The 19117-nt window shown below is 33.6% G+C and overlaps 1 protein-coding gene and 1 long non-coding RNA gene across 7 annotated transcripts in view; one reads left to right on the top strand and one right to left on the bottom strand.

Moving 5' to 3' along the window:
• TRDN (triadin) overlaps nt 1-13058 on the top strand; it is a 147116-nt gene extending 134058 nt beyond the window's left edge. The window contains exons 8-9 of one of the 3 annotated variants that reach the window (XM_062186708.1): nt 6461-6640; nt 12874-13058. In XM_062186708.1, the coding sequence (XP_062042692.1) occupies nt 6461-6640; nt 12874-12968 (275 nt within the window). In that variant the 3' untranslated portion in view covers nt 12969-13058. Of the gene's footprint in view, nt 1-6460; nt 6706-12386; nt 12575-12873 lie in introns of those variants that run through there. The other 2 variants (XM_062186709.1, XM_062186710.1) reach the window with 2 other exon arrangements.
• The window catches only part of LOC133756171 (uncharacterized), a 62185-nt gene continuing 43675 nt past the window's right edge, over nt 608-19117 (bottom strand). Inside the window, exons 3-5 of one of the 4 annotated variants that reach the window (XR_009865519.1) lie at nt 12331-12523; nt 11474-11514; nt 8253-8323 (exon numbers count right to left, since the gene is read on the bottom strand). This is a non-coding gene — a long non-coding RNA (uncharacterized LOC133756171). Of the gene's footprint in view, nt 790-1100; nt 1195-8236; nt 8324-10404; nt 11515-12330; nt 12524-19117 lie in introns of those variants that run through there. The other 3 variants (XR_009865521.1, XR_009865522.1, XR_009865520.1) reach the window with 3 other exon arrangements.

Genomic DNA, 19117 nt, shown 5'->3' with positions numbered 1-19117 from the left:
ATATTTTATAACATAGGTTTCATATGGTGTTAATATTTTCAAGAAATCAATAATTTCAGTAAAATAGTTTCTATTTTCAAAAATGTTCATAAAATACAAAATAATAACGTATGTGAGACATATATATATTTAAATAATCTATAATGTGAAATATTTTTACTGAATTAAAATTGTTGAATTTTAAAATAAAGATTGTTTCTAGGAATTTAGCATGAATTTAGTCTAAAAGATTGAAATGCAATTTTGTTCTATGTGATTTTTCTTCCATTTCACAGATATGAATGAAATTATATCATATGTAATAAAGTATATATATATATATATATGTAATGAAATTTTCATAGATCTATTAGAGATCACTCAATAGCGAGGAAACTGATCTTCAGAGAAAAAAAAAAAACAGTTGGCCAGGTCAAGTCCATATCATTAATACACAGTTGGATTCAGTCATAAATTCAGGCATAGTAATATAAAGTGAATATTCTTTCCAAAGATAATTAAATAAAGGCTTCAAGCATAATTCATTCATTCAACAGGCATATTTTTAATATGTATTAGTTCTTTATTGCTGTTTATTTTTAATATTTATTTATTTGAAAGGCCGAGCTACAGAGAGGCAGAGAAAGAATTCTTTCTTCGGCTGGTTATCCCTCCAAATAGCTGCAACGGCTGGTTGGGCCGATCCAAAGCCAGGAGCCAGGAGCCAGGAGCTTCTGGTTCTCCCACATGGGTGCTAGTGCCCAAACACTTGAGCTCTCTTCTACTGCATTCCCAGGCCATAGCAGAGAGCTGGATCAGAAGTGGAGAAGAGGGGATTTGAAACATCGCCCATATAGGATTCAGGCACAGGTGGTGGCTTTACCTGCTATACCACAGTGCTGGCCCTGCTTTATTGCTGTTTAGAACATTATCATGAACTCTGAGACTTAAAGCAATGCACATTATTGTCTCACAGTTTCTGCAGGTCAAGAATCTGTGCATGAATTAGTTCAATGGTCCTTTTCCACAATCTCTCAGGAGATTGCCAGCACTGTGTTAACCAGGGATGCACTCTCATTTGAAGGTTCAGTTGAGGGAAAATCATTTCCAAACTCATGTACATTGTTGTTCATTCTCCAGGGTTGTTTGAAAGCTTTGGTCCCTTGCTGGCTGTTGGCTTGAAGGATCATCACTTGATAGTCAACTTCATCAAACCTAGCCAGAAAGAGGGAATTATCAAGACAGACATCACAATCCTACATTAACTCATCATGGAAGTTACATTTGATCACTTTTGCCATATGTTACAAATTCCTAGGCCAGCCCATATTTTTAGGAAGAAAATCACACAAGGGTGTTAATACTAGAAAGTGGGGGTTATTGAGAGCATCACTGAGTATGTTTGCAACAAATGTTTTCTATTTGCATACATCCTTATGGGAGAGAGAGAGGTACACAAACCACACAAGCACACACACGTGTACATTCACATGTAACTTTCATTTTTTATAATATGTGTGTGTGCTATGTTAGGAATAGTAAGTACATGATGATTAGCTTCTATGGAAACAGAATAAGATTTAAAAGGTGTAAAGTATAGTGTGTGACATGTGAGTTAGAAACAAAGATAAATTACCTTTGAAATATCAGAATCACTGGAGAATCTACCTCTGCACACCTCTGATTTGCAGAGACATGCCCATGGAACGAAGTATCTCCTGCTCTGTTCCAAGCACAGCTGGCCCAGAGACTTCCTTTTGAGGAACAGTGGATGCTTCTTTATTATTATTATTATTTATTTGACAGGTAGAGTTATAGACAGAGATAGAAGACAGAGAGAAAGGAGTTCCTTCCATTGGTTCACTCCCCAAATGGCTGCTACAGCCAGCGCTGCGCCAATCTGAAGCCAGGAACCAGGCGCCTCCTCCTGGTCTCCCATGTGGGTGCAGGGCCCAAGCACTTGGGCCATCCTCCACTATCCTCCCAGACCACAGCAGAGAGCTGGACTGGAAAAGGAGCAACTGGGACTAGAACCCAGTGCCCACATAGGATGCCAGTGCCGCGGGCAGAGGACCAAGTGAGCCACGGCACCGGCCCCACAGTGGATGTTTCAATCCAGACCCTGATACATGGGCAGAGTCCCATATACACTGTGAAATCTATTTCTACTGTTATTTATTTTTAAAGAGGAAAAGAATGAGACAATGATGGAAACAGAGTTGAAGTGGAAAGAGTGAAGTTTGGGTCAGGCTGTCTAATGTGCTTGGAAATCACAGTCTTCACATGTCTGTTCACATGCTTGTTTTTTATTTGTTTTGTTTTATTTGTTAATGAAATAGGAGAGGCAACTACTGATTTAATCCCTTTCAGGGAGACATTTTACTGTGTTTACTTGGTCTATGTATATTTTATTTCTACTCTTATATGTCTTAAAATGCATTTTCTGGTTCATCTTCAGAGGAGAACATTAATAATATTATACAATTTGGTGTGTTCGGGAAATGAAGTAGATGTTCTGGTTTTGCCACTTCTACTCCTGATTCATTAAGATGTACCATCTTTGGCAATTGGCTTTTCTGATTCTTAGATTCCTCATCTGTGAAATAAGTATAGTATGATAATCAATGATTAGTGGCTTTTAGGGAAACCCCCCAAAAGTCTAGGAACGTAGAGTGTTACCTTTCAATATTATAAAATGTTGTGTAGTTATTTTACAAAGTTTAAAGTTCTTTTGTTCATTATGTTACTTCCCTCTATAGTTCCCAGAGAAGAAAGTACTAGAGAGGTGATTCATTATTATTATTTTTTTTAATTCAGAGAAACTGAGACACATAGAAATTACATAGCTTGGAGTTCCTTAGTAAATGAGAGATAAAATCTCTTACTTCCTAATTCCAAATATGTTTCTTTTAGTAGTATGTTCAATAGGTAATGTTGTTTCCCTACTTTGGCATTAGATTATTTTACAGTTATTAATAGATAATACTAATTCTAAAACTGGATTAAATATACTGATGTCACACTTTTGATTAAACCATTTGGCAATTTACTTTCCAGTGTAGATAAGTTCTGACTAAAAGTTCTTCCTAAATAAAACTGTAATATTTGAATACAACGTGGCAATAATCTTTGCCTTTTACTTTTTTCACAAATCCCTAAGTGTAAATGTCATAGAAATTCTTTTTGATAAAATAAGGAAAAATATTTTGGCATAAAACTTAAGACTATAAACCCATTTTAATGTAAAAATAATAGAAAATTGATGGTACTTAGGTACAATATATTTTCCTCATTGCATTCACATAATTATTGAGTTCCCATCATTTATGTTTAAGTGAAGCAATTTTACATGTTTCAAGTGTGCAGGTCACTGACAAATGTCTAAAGTAGATAGAGAAATTCTGTATTTTTATTCTCAAAATCAATGATAGTGACAGATTTTCAACGTGGTCTTTTCTCTAAAAATCATTTGTCCATTTATAAATTATAATTACATTAAAAGCAGATCTGATTTTCACACATCTTTAATTCTATAGTGTGAAACTATGATTAAATCAGGTTTGCAAGTACATGGTAGCCAACAGTTACTTTTTCACACAAAAACAAATAGGCAAAAAAAAAAAAAAGTTGGCAAAATTTCCAAGTTAGAACAAGTTTATTTCTAAATATATATATATATATGTATACACCTATGTTATGCATTTTACTCTCTCCTTGATAAAGATTGCTAATCAGTATACAGCTTTCTGTTTTCTCTGGAAAAAAGCAATATGTTGGAAGCTATGGTGATACAAAATAAATAATAAATAATGAATAATAAAGTTCCTGTCATCAAATTGTCTTCAGGCTGGTAGGAAAGACAGATGAAATACTTCTGATATAAAATAAGTAATAAAATGTGTGCTTTAATAAAAATTCAGGCAAAGGGAAGCTAAGGAGAAGAAATGGTTAAATACAATAGTTGAGGCAAGTTTTGCATGTGAATTGAATATGACAGTTTTTAGGTTAATGGAAAACATAGGAAATATAATGAAGACATTGTTTTATGTTTTACACAGAAATACGTGAGATATTTAAGAAAAAGGAACTGATCTAGTGTAGGAAGTAACTTCTAGAGAGATGCTAAGAGAGGAGAGAGAAGATGAAGTTAAGTGTCACAGAGTTTTAAATATTATACTGAAAGTTCTTCAAATAATTATATTAACTGTGCTGACGTAAAGACGTCTATCACCTAACTGTGAGCCCAAGCTGATCTGCTCTCTGGAGGCTTTCAATGTGATCATCTAAGAGTTTGTATGACTTTGAAGTGCTGTTGGCCATCCTGGTGGATCTTTCTCTCCACTCATAAACATTTCAGTGTGGGGTTCTGGAATGATCTTGATTAATAGTCATATGTCGAAAGATGGTGTTTCCAGTCACAGAAATGTATGAGTTTGCTGCAGGAAAGAGAAACAAGCAAAGAAGAAATAGAAATGGTTTATAGGAAGAGGAAGAAAATTCTGAGAATAATCGCAGAAGCCACAAAACTATGGAAATTTATGAAGTACTTGAGTGATATTTCTGGGAGAATTTTATGATCAAATAACTTTGCATAATGTGTATAGCATAATCTTCCTTCTTTAAGATCATCATTACACTCTAGCTTTGAGCAATTTCACAGTAAGGATTTAGCTTTGAGGAATTTCATAGTGAAGAAAGTGGTTTATTGTTTACAAAATTAGTTGTTCACGGCAGAAATCTCTTACTTCTAAAGCAGTATCCACATTTTCCTGAAAAATTTCTGAGGACTATTGTGTTAGGAGGGTTGGTCCAGTCGATTAAATGCAGTACTACAGATGGTTATGCTTCTGCTGCCTAACTAGCATGTAGCTAGCATGTGGACAGTTTCACTTTTTATTTTCTCCACAACACCTCCAATTATCAGTTCATGAGAAATATGTTATGAAAGAACTATCCAAGTATTTAAAATATTTTTGCAACAAATAAACACATTTTAGCTTGATTTTGGAAACATTGTTTTAAAGTTTCATCATATCTATTTGACTTAGTCATTGTTCAGCATTCCAAGTCACGAAACTTGATTCCACTGTTTCATCAAATCTTTTAAACAAGTGACAATAAAAGTTGCACATTGAAGTAGCAAATAATAAGAGATTCCAACATTTCAGTAGACTTACAGTGGTGTGTTTTTGTTGTTGTATACAATAAATAATGTCCAATGCACAGTATCCATTATGAATAATTTCCAGAATAGTGTACCATTTTATAATTATTGCTTTTATAAAGTAATGGACTGACTGATAAATCTTTCTCTCAGTTCACTCTTCCAAATGCACATAGTATTAAATTTATATATGTGTTTATATTATATAAAATTTAATTCATGCATATGTTCATGTATATTCTATTTTCAAGTCTTTTCTATTTCCGAGAATATACTTAAGGCCTTAAAAGCACTTAGAATTATTATATTTGACTTGACGTGAGAAAAAAAAAATCCAATGTCTTCACCCTTTGTCTATTTAAGCTAAATCATTTGAGGTTATGTATCTTAGTTATCTTCAAAGGGATTTCATTGTTTTATTTTTATTAGTCAATAACAGTGTAGGTAATTTTACATGTGCATTCTTAATAGTCACATTTTAAAAATTGTTGTGCTTGCATTTCTTTTTCTTGAATCAAACTCAAGATTTTTCAGTTGTGAAGCAAAATGATCACAATCTTACTAAGAGACAAGTTCTTTAGATTCTTTGGTGTGGAAATTGTCTTTCACTGAACATGCTTATTATACACTCCCTGCATATTTCTAATGCCTCCTTGTTGACATGCTATGTTCCTGATTATTTTTTTTCTTTTATTTATTTATTTATTTTTTATTTTTTTATTTTTTGACAGGCAGAGTGGACAGTGAGAGAGAGACAGAGAGAAAGGTCTTCCTTTTGCCGTTGGTTCACCCTCCAATGGCCGCCGCGGTAGCGCGCTGCGGCCGGCGCACCGCGCTGTTCGGATGGCAGGAGCCAGGTGCTTATCCTGGTCTCCCCTGGGGTGCAGAGCCCAAACACTTGGGCCATCCTCCACTGCACTCCCTGGCCACAGCAGAGAGCTGGCCTGGAAGAGGGGCAACCGGGACAGAATCCGGTGCCCCGACTGGGACTAGAACCCGGTGTGCCGGCGCCGCAAGGCGGAGGATTAGCCTGTTGAGCCACGGCGCCGGCCTGTTCCTGATTATTTTAAAATGATATTTTAGTTTATGAATCAGAAAGATTCCCAACTTACAAGTGAACTATGATTTTTGCTTTTTTGTGAGTCCAATATTGTACTGCATAAATGCATAAAACTCTAAATATAATCACAAGTACTTATGTCAAGGACACTGCTTTTCTACCTTATTCTCTTTAAAAATTGCTCTTAATAATCAATTACAAATGAAATATTATGTTGGAGATAGACTATAATAATCCAACTGTTCTTAATTCTGCAGAGGAGAAGAAAGCCAGAACTAAAGAAAAGATTGAAGAAAAGACTAAGAAGGAAGTGAAAGGTGTGAAACAGGAGAAAGTGAAACAAACGGTTGCAAAGGCAAAAGAAGTAGAGAAAACACCGAAACCCAAAGAGAAGGAAAGCAAAGAAACTGCTGCTGTTTCAAAACAAGAACAGAAAGGTAAACAATCAGAGGAGGCAGCTGGTTGTTCTAAGAGAATATTGGGCAAGAAGCAGATGCAGTGAAATTAAAAACTGCTAAAGGGCGAAACCAGACTTCAAATAGGGTAAAATATTATACGTACATACATATATGTATGTATGTGTGTGTCAATATATATATGTATATGTATCTATATGCAAAAACTCTTGAAATGAAATTCAACGAATTGGGAATTAGTATTTCTTTATAGACATAGTAAAATGTGCTCATGCATATAAAGATGCATTTTAAATTGTTTTTCAAGGGGTTTTTGGTTAGCATCTGGATTATTCAATGACTAGATAAGTGTTGAATTTTTGAGCTGAACAACTTCTTTTTTTTTTTTAAGATTTATTATATTTATTTAAAAGACAGAGTTTTAGATAGAGGTTGAGCCAGAAAGAGAAAAAGATCATCCATCCACTGGTTCACTCTCCAAATGGCCTCAACAACCAGAGCAGAGCTGATCCGAAGCCAGGAGCCAGGAGCTTTTTCCAGGTCTGTCACGTGGATTCAGGGCCCCAACCACTTGGGTCGTTTTCTCCTGCTCTTTCAGGCCATAGCAGAGAGCTGGCATGGAGGTGGAGCAGCCAGGACTCGAACTGGTGCCCATATATGATGCTGGCGCTGCAGAATTGGTCTTTAACCCACTGTGCCACAGCACTGGCTCTGAGCTAAACAACTTCTAATAAGTGACTGAATAATGATTACATTTGTCTTATTTGTACAAATGCAATCTTGACAGAATGACAGCAATTCTCAAGGAGTTACTTAGGAAATTGGTATTCAAATAATGTTGAACAAGTATAACAACTATAGACATTCCTGATGCCACTGGAGGAACACACTGTATAGAATATATGTCAAAATATTCAGATTAATTTAATTTCATAATGAAAACATCATTGATAAAAGAACTCTCAGGGTGATTTGCCAATTTTCATTGACTATGTATATGATTCTAGAAAGGTTTGCTTCTGACAAATTGTGCCACTCTTCACAAGCTGATGGCAGAGTTACATCCCCACTTCCCAGAGACACAGCATTTAATAGGACAGAATTTAAACCTGAAGTTCTTTGCTACCCAATCATGAGACTCTCTATTTGAAGTGCTGAGTTCTAACCTGTCGTGACTATGTCTGAAAATTATCATCCTTAGAAGTACTGCAAAATAAAATGTTTCTTTATGCTGGCAATAATTTTATCTGAGGGCTAAAATCAAGGAATCGTTTTCTAGTGGATTTTAATTTAAGAAGTTTTAAACCTTAGTATAGAGCAAGTTATTTGGAGAGTGAATCTGAAAATAATGTTTCCTCATTGTAAACTAAATGATATGAAATTTGCAATTCATTTTTATGTTTTATCCACTCTTTGAACTATCTTTTTAGCCCGAATTCAATTATTTATAAGCTTTGGCTTACAAATATCTGTAAACTGTGTTTTATAAGATAATATATATACACTTTTTAAAAAAGATTTATTTTATTTATTTGAAAGACAGAGTTACAGAGAGAGGTAGAGAGAGAGAGAGAGGTCTTCCATCCCCTGGTTCACTCCCCAGATGGCCACAGCGGCTGGAGCTGTGCTGATCTGAAGCCAGGAGCCAGGGGCTTCTTCCAGGTCTCCCACGCAGGTGCAGAGGCCCAAGGCCATAGCAGAGAGCTGGATGGGAAGAAGATCAGTCAGTACTAGAACCGGTGGCCATATGGGCTCTTCAGGCCAGGGCTTTAACCCACTGTGCCACAGCGCTGGCCCCAAATATACACTTTTTAAAAAATATTTCAGAAAGGATGAAAGTAAACAATTTATCTTAATTATTTTATTTTACTGATCCACAAACATTTTAATTTAGAACATTTTTATTTAGTGCGATGCAATATTTTAAGAAATGTGGGAAATTAAAACTTTGGAGCATTAACTTTTCTTCAGTTTTCAAGATTTTTATATTCCTTAGCATAAATTAAAATTATTAGATTTTTAAAACCTGTATCATTTATGAAATATTTTGGATAAAAATGTATGTAGTAAATAAAAATGAAATATTTTCAATGGAATATTTTGCTATGATAGAAAACAAAATAATTTTCAGTTTCACCAAGTGTCTAGTTGGATCTTAAAATGTTTTGCATTTTAGATTTCCCACTAAAAAGGAAAAATAATCACATAGAACTAATTGAAGTATACCATGAATATTTTGATATTTTATCCATAAGTACAGTATGTCAAATTTTATTCCAGTTTATTTGGGACTGTCAAAATACTTAACTAGCAACCAAGAACAGAAGCAAAGTTTTGATATTTACCTCTCTCATCTTTGAGATTTTGGGGGGTATATATTTTACTTTTAGGATTTGTCCAGAACACTTTCAAATGATATTTATTTTCCAGGTAGAGTATATTTTATTTCTATCAGTAATCACATTTATTAAAGACCACTGTATTATCATTTTCATTTGCATTGTACTGCTTTCATTTGTGCATGAAAACTATTAACTATTATAAGGATATTCAAATATAACTTACATGCAAAAGCAAAAGTGATTGTATCAGCTAACTAAATGCGTTTACTAAAGCAAGACCCCTATAAAAACAGCTATCATCAATTAAATAAATGTTTCATTAGGTAAATAATAAAATCTTAGCCTCTAATGGTTAATAAGACATACAAATATGCTGATTTATCCTTTTTACAAGAAAAATTAACAATATTTGTTGATAAAAATAAAATCACATGGTGGTTTCAACTAAAAGAATAAATGAAGATGTGGTGATTTGAAAAATACTGTAAAACAGTTTTGATTTTGAGAATCTTATATGATGGCTTTGTAAACTTGTTTATTTCATTCTCCTTTGGGCAAGAGATTATTTACTAACTTAGCATAAGTTTGATCTACCAATTTTGAGGTACTTTCATGTGGATTTTTAGGTAATTTTTTAAGCATATAGGGCAAACATGTCTTTTACTCCCTGGTAAACAAGTGTTTATATCGCACACATTAGATTATGTAATATATAGGTTAATTTAGTCAAGAAGGTCACTCAATAGATTAACAACATATGTATACTTGAACATTGGGGATAATATGCCCGTGTATATCATGCCTATCATTTAAAGTTACACAAACACTTATCTATCATACAACCTTACTGTTATGGACCAATCTGTTCAAAATAGGGTAAGAAAGGCTGGCATAACCAAATATTGTTCACTAGATTTCTGATGGTATCTAACATTTCTGCGGAAGAAAAAAGAATCATAAAACTGTATCCCAGTGCACTTTCCTCATTCTTTCTTCTTTCTAACAAATATTTGAATAGTTGAGGCAAAGATAGTACAGCTAATGAGTCTACCATTAGAACATGGGACCCCCAGGTGCCCATCTTCATTTGAGGTTTTTAAAAAATGTCCCTTCTGTTGATATTCTGCATCCAGAATGCATTTTTCTCTCAGCTGCCACTCCACAGGGAGTACCAAATAGGCAGCAGCTGAATGATAGCCATCACTGCTTCCCAAGGACCAAGAAAGGGGAAATGGACAGCATGCATTCTGCCTAAAAGGATGTTCATTTAGGTAAAAACAGAGTTGTTGATAAAATATGAAATTGTCTAATGAAAATGATTATGCCATATCTATGAAAATTGGAATGGTAAGACAATTCATATTTTCTTTAGGACACATGTCCTGCTATAACTTTTTTTGTTTGTTTGTTTTTGTTTTTTTTTTTTTTGCTTTTTTTTTTAAAAAAGAAAAGTCTACAAAATGAATCCCCAGAAATCGGGAAGGGTTGGTTTTGCTCTGTTCTTTGACAGGTGAAGCAGACACACTAGGGACTTTCAAACCCAAATCTACCTACTTTAAAAAAAATCTCAAAATTTCTAATTTAATGTGTTTTAAGAACATTTTTATGTTCTTATTGGTGTTGGTGCCATTAGAATGCAAGATCACAAAATTATTTAATAACCAAAACCACATAAGTTTGGTAGCTTAAGTCATAATTTTCTATATTAAAAACAGTCCTTTGAATTCAGATACCTCCTTTTCAAATTAGAAGCTCATTCCACTGTTGGTGAATCAGTTAAATGAATAATTTTATGGTCCAAAAAAGTACATAATACACACAAGCATTGTATTTTGGTAATCATCCAGTTTAGCAACTAAAAGGTTTCATTGCAGTGTCAACATTCAGTGAAACAGAACACTCTGTAGAGTGAATATTTTAGTTAATTTAATACTGGATTCAACATATTATGTGTTTAATCAACTCATCCCAATCTTGGGCAGAGAACAATATTTCATTTTGGGGCTTCTGCAAAAACAACATTACAAATAACTCCTGCATTCTACACCTCCAATATACATAAAAACAAAGCCTTCCCTTAGCTCTCATAGAAGGTAATACTGTCACAAGTAATCACTGTGAAGGAAAAAATTAGATCAGTGATTCCGCTAATATAGTATAATTAGATCTATTTGGGAAGTTTGTTAAACATGCTTATTCCTGAGATATAGATCCATGGATTATACATTTTTGGCTGTTGGTGCCCAGAAATCTACATTTTGGCAAATACCCTATCTTTTGAATGTATAAGTTGCCCTTTGAAAGCCACTCCCACATTATTGAGAGGAGAAACCTAAAAAAATTCTAGTACTATCAGTACTGAAAGGGACAGGAAAAACTCAATTTTTAGAAAGTATTCCTTGGTTAAAGTTCAAATTTTCTATTTAAGGGAAATGTACTTTTTCACTTTGCTTTCTTTTGCAGACAAACTTTCCATTCTATTTTTGCTGAGGAATGAGAAAGTACCATTTACCTTTGTCTTACTTCTCTGCTGTACCATGGGGTTCCCAGATCCTAGGATCAGAACCTCCAGTTAGTTTTGCCAATACCATAAAAGAGCATAGAGATCACGCACTGACCCGAGAACTGGTCTCCCTTCCATTCCTCATCTCACCCTTGGGAAAAATGTCTCCAGTACCACAACAACCCAAATATAAGAAATTTTTTGAAACTTTATGTGAGTGTTGGCTTATCCATATTTAGGTTTAATGAAAAGATTAAATTTGTACATCTACTATAGTAACTAAATTTATTTTTTAAAGATATGGTTTTACAATAAAAGTGGATTACATTACGGATACTGTCAATTTTCTTAAAAAACTGATGTTTAAAAGCATCCTTGAATGTGTACTTATGTAGTAAAATGTTTTGCTCTATTATGTTTGATATACTTAATTTGGAGCAATTAAGATTGTCTCATACTGCATAAATTCAATAAACTTTTGGTTCAAAGTTGTCTTTGGATTTGGTGGATTAATAAAATGATTTTTAGGAATATTAAAGTGTAAGTCATTTTGAACAAGAATTATTTCATTATCTATGAGCTTTAAAGAATACATGGTAAAACTTACAGACTGATTCATTAACTGAGAATTGGATTGGATTGGATTGGATTGGATTGGATTGGATTGCTCTCAGGAGAATCTAAAGTTGTGTGAGAATTTAAAATTGGTGCAATGATTTTACAGGAGAAAGAAAACGAACTCCTGAAATGATTTTTGACCAAGTCTATATCAAATATGCAATACCATGTTTCTTTTTACCATTTTTATAGATTATATGCTAGTCAAGTTCATAAGATGATCTTATAAAAATTACTTAATTAATTACCTTAACAGTGATATCATTCAGTACTGTTGTTCTGTTCTTTCTGATCTTTTAATTAGGGAGCATTTCCATGCAGAGGTTCCATGAGAGATTGCAAAAGAGTGAGCCTTCATTTAGCCAGCTAACAGAAGGGATGGGAGAAACTATTTGGTGAAGCATTCCAAGTTGGAAACACCTTCCTTTTGTAAAACTTCTGCTTCATTGTTGGAAATCCATATAAGAGAAAATAAGAAAAATTGCTTTAATATCATGATTTTTATAATAAATTTTACAAAACAGTTTTGATTTTTTTAAAAAACAATTACTATTATATTACCCTATATGCGTCTATTTCAATCTTTAAGGTTAATGTTGTATGGAATAAAATGAATATTATAGTTATTATGTCTGATCCCCCACACCATGTGTTTATAAATATAAAATATACCTTTACAGAAAATATTTTAGTAACTAGAATAGAATTGTGCTGTTTTGTTAAACCATTTCTCCCTAGAAAAAGTGTTAATGACATTTTTTCATTGTGTTTTTTTCTTTCTACTCTGTCAGATCAGTATGCATTCTGTCGATATATGATTGACATATTTGTCCATGGGGATTTAAAACCAGGTATTGAAAGCAATTCTTGTAATTGTCTGCTTTAATAGTCTTTGTTTCTAAGATTGTTGGCTTTTTTATGTACTAAACTGTATTTCCATTTAAAAAAATTGCATAATGCATGTGTAAATCTAAAATAAAACCAATAAAAAAGCTGAAGTAATAACTGGCATTAGGGCCTTGAATTGTACTTTCAATCACTGCATGCCTGTTGCAAATGAAGTCAGCTGAGAGCTAAAAACATGCTAATATGTTTATATATATAAATGCTAATACATTTAATAATATCTTTGAGCAAAACAGTGAATTATTTTGCTCCTTGTGAATATGGAGGAAAAGACCTATAACAATAAAAGTATCATTCTTTTCTTAGTAATGAATGAAAATCATATTGAAATTCATGACTGTTCAAATATTTATTTTTCCTCAAACTTTTAGATTTTCTCACTTAAGTATGAACTTTTTTTAGCTCCTTCAGAGAACTACTGATGGAAACAGTCAGCCATGGAATTAATAATCAATAGAATGGAGAACCATTTTTGCTAAAAGAATGTATAATCTTGGATACTTTTAATTGTGACCCAGAGGGTAACAGTGTATTCTTCACTGATATTTTAGTTAAGGATGATTAACCTGATTGTCATTGCTATGATTTCTGCAGACGTAAAACCTTCATGTTTGAGAAAATGATTGTACAATGGTAAGGAGGAACTGACTCACATTAGAATAATTGAAGCTGATAGTTTAAAGTAAACTTTATTTTTTAAACTATTTTGGTGAAAATTTTCTAAAATATATTTTTACAGCTCCTATGTCTTTTAGTGAATAGACACATCAAATCTAAAACAAATATATATCACATCTAAACTACAGAAAATCAGAAATTCATAAGAACTTGGCCTTCTGGATGTTTTACTGAATATCAGTAGCTAGTTATGTTTCCTTCTCCTTTCTACATTTTTAATGAGTTTGAAACTGAAATGAAGGGAGTAAACCCTGAAAATTCTGAAAACTCGTTTGGTAAAATTGATTACTGTTTACATTTTAGTGTATCAGCATTGCAAAATTAGATGGGAACTTCGGGAAGGTAGTGTGGTATAGTGAAAAGGAAGATTTTTGGACACAAACACAAATGTGATTCTTAATTCCATCCTTTTCCAACACTGGACCTTGACCAAATCATTGAATTCCACCTCCTCTTCAGTGTTCCTGTATTTCAAACCAGAATCACAGTAACAACCTTGCATTGTTTAAAAAGTATCTAGGGTATGTGCAACAGAGGTTATTATAAGGTTACTCTATTTCTGCCATTTCGCCACAGTCTGACAGAGGAATGCCCCATGAAGGTGACTTCTCAATAGCAGTAAACCCTGCTCTCTATATACCATACAACACATTTTATTTTTAAAAACTGTTTAGTTTTAATTATTTGAAAAAGCGAGAGACCAAGAGGGTGAAGAGGAGGGAGAGGGAGAAGGAAACAGAAAGGGAAGAGATATTTCACCTTCGTAGTTCACACCCCAAGAACACTCAACAGCCAAGGCTGAGTGAGGCCTAAGCCGAGAATTGGGACCTCCAGCCAGTTCTCCTGCATGGGTGGTAGGGGGTCCAAGAACTTGAGCCATTACCTGCTGCTTCCCAGGAATGCATTACCAGAGAGCTGGATTGGATGTGGAGGTAGGACCTCCACTGGATTGGAAGTGGAGGTGGGGTAAATAAGTACACTAACTTTGCAACACCCAGCCCTATGAAATCAATTTAAAGCAAAAGGCTTGCTGCTCATTTTGTTCAACTGTGGTGATTTAAGAAAGTTATCCTCTATAAATACTTTTGCTTATACATGTTCAACTATTTAATTACATATGAGATCAATCTACATTTTTGCTGAGAAATTTTAAAAATGAATAATATGTTTATTTCCTTTAAATTTCATTAGTTTTAAAGTTGAATTATCTGAGAAAAATAATATATTCTTTGTGCCACTAAATTTCTTCACAGTAATTACTAATAAAGTCACAGGACACAGATAACCAGGAATTGTAAAAGTCAATGAAGCTTGCTAGCAGTTTAACTGTCACAATACTAATCATTTATTTCTGAACATCTAAACCAGATTAAGGTCAGAAGTAGTAACAAAACCATCCCTCTATGAGTTCAAGAGCCCTTTGTTTATGACTACAAGGAGAGATTCTTTCATCGTTAGCGTAGATCTACAAAATTATGTAGTATATCCTTTCTCCTGAAAATAGCCCCACAATCTATAGAATTAGATTTTATAGTACCGTTTATAGACTCACTCCTTGCTTTCTTATTTCACCCATCTATATTCACTATTTTGAAGGTTTAAGAAATGAAAGAATATTTAGATCAGTATTTCTTGCCCAGAAGCTAGGAAGAAGGAAAAGGGAGAAAGGAAGGCTGCATGGTGTGCCTTTTGTTTCATCTAACATACGATATTTCACAATATACCAAAGAAACATTCAATAATATTATCTTTGCCAGTGAGGCCAGAGGTACAATGGGCTAATAAAACATTAAATGTGATGTACATTTTTATAAATAAGGAATGAGAAAAAATACTTAATCTGCGTGTTTTAATTTAGAGAAAATGCAAGTGATAAGATGTTGACTCTGACTGACAATTAGAAAACAAAACAGTTCCTGCCAAGCTTATTGCTCTGCATGTATCTACTATTTATAAAACATTTGTGCTTCCATCTGTTTCTGTTGGGGATTAGTGAAACACCTGTTATTGTTTAGCTAAAGTTCATTATTAATTATTGGTAATGAGTTTTTAAAACTATAATTTAGTGTTTCCCTTTGGGATTCAGCATTTCCTTTGTAAAATATCATTGCATGCTCAAAAGCAGCCCAAACTGGAGATCAATGAGAAAAGCCCTGTTGAAATCTGCAGACACCCCACCCTAATATTAAATCTCAAGTTTTGTTTTTTTATTCCATCAAATAAAATGTTTCTAAGATATCTTTAAAGTTTTTTAAGCTAATATTTTGTCAATATATCTAAGGATGAATTAAATTGCTCTTTCTGAAATTCTATAATTAATTGTGAATATACATTACCTTATGGTCAGTAATTATCTCCATCTCACAGGGATCATCTTAATAAGCCAGTGCAAATTATAAGAATCAGTTATTTTTGCTATATCCAATTAAAATTATGCTGTACTGCTTCCCTCTATGTTAAATTGAAATAGTAGGAAATTATTTGCAAACTTAAAAAGTACATATGTGCTATGAGAACTATGGTGAGTGGAATAAACATATATCTGCATTTTGTAATTTTATGGATGTTAGGGACCGTGAATATTTCCCCTCTCCTGAAATACTTTCTTTGCTGCTGTTTAATGGCCTGACAAGATCTCTTGACTGTGTGGATGATCAACATTATTGAATGCTGTCTTGTTGGCCCATAAACTGCCTTATAGTGAGGAGAGAGATAGAGATAGAGATAGAGATAGAGATAGAGATAGAGATAGAGATAGAGATAGAGACGGAGATGGAGGTAAAGTGAGAGATGAAGATGGAGATAGTGTGAAACATGGGGATAGAAATGATAGAGATAGGGATGAGAGAGAGAGATACTTTCCTGTAGTGGTTGTCTTGAACCTGATAACTCACTGTCCCCCTACAACATAAAATTCATTTTCTCATGAGAGAATTACTTAGTCTGATCAAAACAGGTATCTGCAACAAAGAGAATGAATTTTTAATTTATGATGTTTTTCATTTCTTTAGAAATTGATAATAAAGATGGCCAATTTAAATTACTTTAGATTTGTTTATCTTTATCAAACTTCCAGTGATTCCAATTTCCTTTTTGATATTTTGCGCCTAAGCATATTTTTTTCCTAAGCAGCAGCTATGCCAATAGCTTCATTTATTTGGTGGACAATCTAAAAGAAACCAGGGACTTGCTTGGCATTTTCATATTCTTCTTGATCAGTTGCTTTCTGGGCTTAATGAATTGCATGGATTTCTGTGCAGTCAACCAAGCTGAAGAAATCACCTGGCTCACAGGCCTCTTTACAATTACTACAGATAAAGAAACCAATTTAAATGTCCAGGACAAAGACCAGGGCTAGTGTGCTTTTCCTTGGTAATTTTAGTACTTTTTCCAGCTTTCATCTATGTGGCTATTATGATTAAAGTTTTATACAAGTTAAAGTTTATCCCTGACAAGTGATCTCACCATTAAAATTCCAGCAACTGTCTAACTTTTATTTAACCCCAGAGTTTATGTCAAGGTAATTTATTCCATTTTCTGTGTCAGTTAAAATTCTCTTGAAATTGAGGATACTCACCTATCAAAATCTTCTCTGACTATAATAAGGCATTTTTTTGGCAAACTGTATTTCAATTCTATGGGTCTTAAGCCCATAGCCAGAAAGAACCTCAAGGAATAAGTTAGTACTCTCATTTTAATAAGCTCCTGTTTTCAAACTTTAGCAGTGCTTAAGTATGTTTTTGGTTTAATCCTGCTGAGAAGAGGTCAAACATAATTGCACCAAAGCCATTGTTATTTAAAAATTGAATCTAACACACTTTGGAGCTCACTTGGCTGTATTAGAGAAGACTAGGTAAAATTCAGCCTTGTTTTACATTTTTAAAAAAAATTTACTTCATGAAAGGCATAGTTAGGTAAGAATATCTTCACTTAGATTCCAAATATTTGATTATTTTACACAACAAAATCTTTGAGAGTTTTGATATTTCCTAAGCAATTGTTGAGTTCTTTCACAAGTTGTTAGTCCAGAAAACAGATAATACATAACATTAATAATTGTGTACCAACAGGTAACTTGATATGTAAGCAATACAAATTTAGAAAATGTATATGTTAATTTTAGTTTACTAAGAATAGTTATTTCTGCTGGCTTCAACATATTCTTCCTTCAGTTTCTTCTAGCACTTACTTGGTAGATGTGCAATGTTTGACTTTTAAAATCCTTTGATGTCTCATAAATTTATTGAAAGGAAAAAGTCATCTTTTTATTTTATAATGGAAAATAGCTTTTTAAAATATTTATAAACATTAAGTGATTAATTCATTTTTTGTTATTTACACATGGTCTATTTCTTTTTGAATACTGCCTTTACCTTTCTTCAGCATTTGTGCACTTAAAAACCATAAATTCTGGCACATTGTGTAATAAAAAAGTACCATAATGTGCTCATTTAGAAAAATGGGAAGACCCAGGTTCTTGTTACAAACATAGTGCGATAAATTATTTCCTGTTAAATGGTAACTAAATAAGAAAGTAATTTCTTTTTTGTCCCTTGAAAGTGTTGTTTCCTTGATTGATTCTTAAATTTGAGAAAATTCATTGTCTTCTGAAGATACATAGTCTAACATTTCAAATGTTTAAACAATTTTATTTCACCCTAATTATCAGATTCTACTATACTTCTGTTTCTTTTTGCCGTCATCTTCGAATTTATCTAGTAATTGTGAAATATCTTCCTCTGTCACTTTCCTTCTCTTTGCAATTATTAATGGGAAATAAAGTTTCTGAATTCTAAACAGTGTTCAATGAAACTACACTTGGTGTTCTATTACACAGTAGGGTGGCTATCATAAACAATAATTTATCATATATACTCATATATGTTTTGTAAAAGCTAGAAAAGAGGATTTTGAATGTTATCACCATAAAGATATGATGGATGTTTATCTATCTACCTAGATGTAGATGTATCTATCTATCTATACACATACACATCCATATTGATGTATTTTCTGATTTGATGATTACACAATGTATATATGTATTAGGACTTTCCATGGTTCCCCATAAATATGTCCAATTTTTATGCATTGTTTTTTTTTTTTTTTTTGACAGAGTGGACAGTGAGAGAGAGAGACAGAGAGAAAGGTCTTCCTTTGCCGTTGGTTCACCCTCCAATGGCCGCTGCGGCCGGCGCACCGCACTGATCCGAAGGCAGGAGCCAGGTGCTTCTCCTGGTCTCCCATGGGGTGCAGGGCCCAAGCACTTGGGCCATCCTCCATTGCACTCCCGGGCCATAGCAGAGAGCTGGCCTGGAAGAAGGGCAACCGGTACAGAATCCGGCACCCCTACCGGGACTAGAACGCCGCAAGGTGGAGGATTAGCCTATTGAGCTGTGGCGCTGTCCTGCATTGCATTTTTTTAATACACTGTTAAAATGGTGTTTTCAA

This window comes from Lepus europaeus, chromosome 3, assembly GCF_033115175.1.
Source record: "Lepus europaeus isolate LE1 chromosome 3, mLepTim1.pri, whole genome shotgun sequence".
NCBI lineage: Eukaryota > Metazoa > Chordata > Mammalia > Lagomorpha > Leporidae > Lepus > Lepus europaeus.
This window is presented reverse-complemented; position numbering and strand designations above follow the sequence as displayed.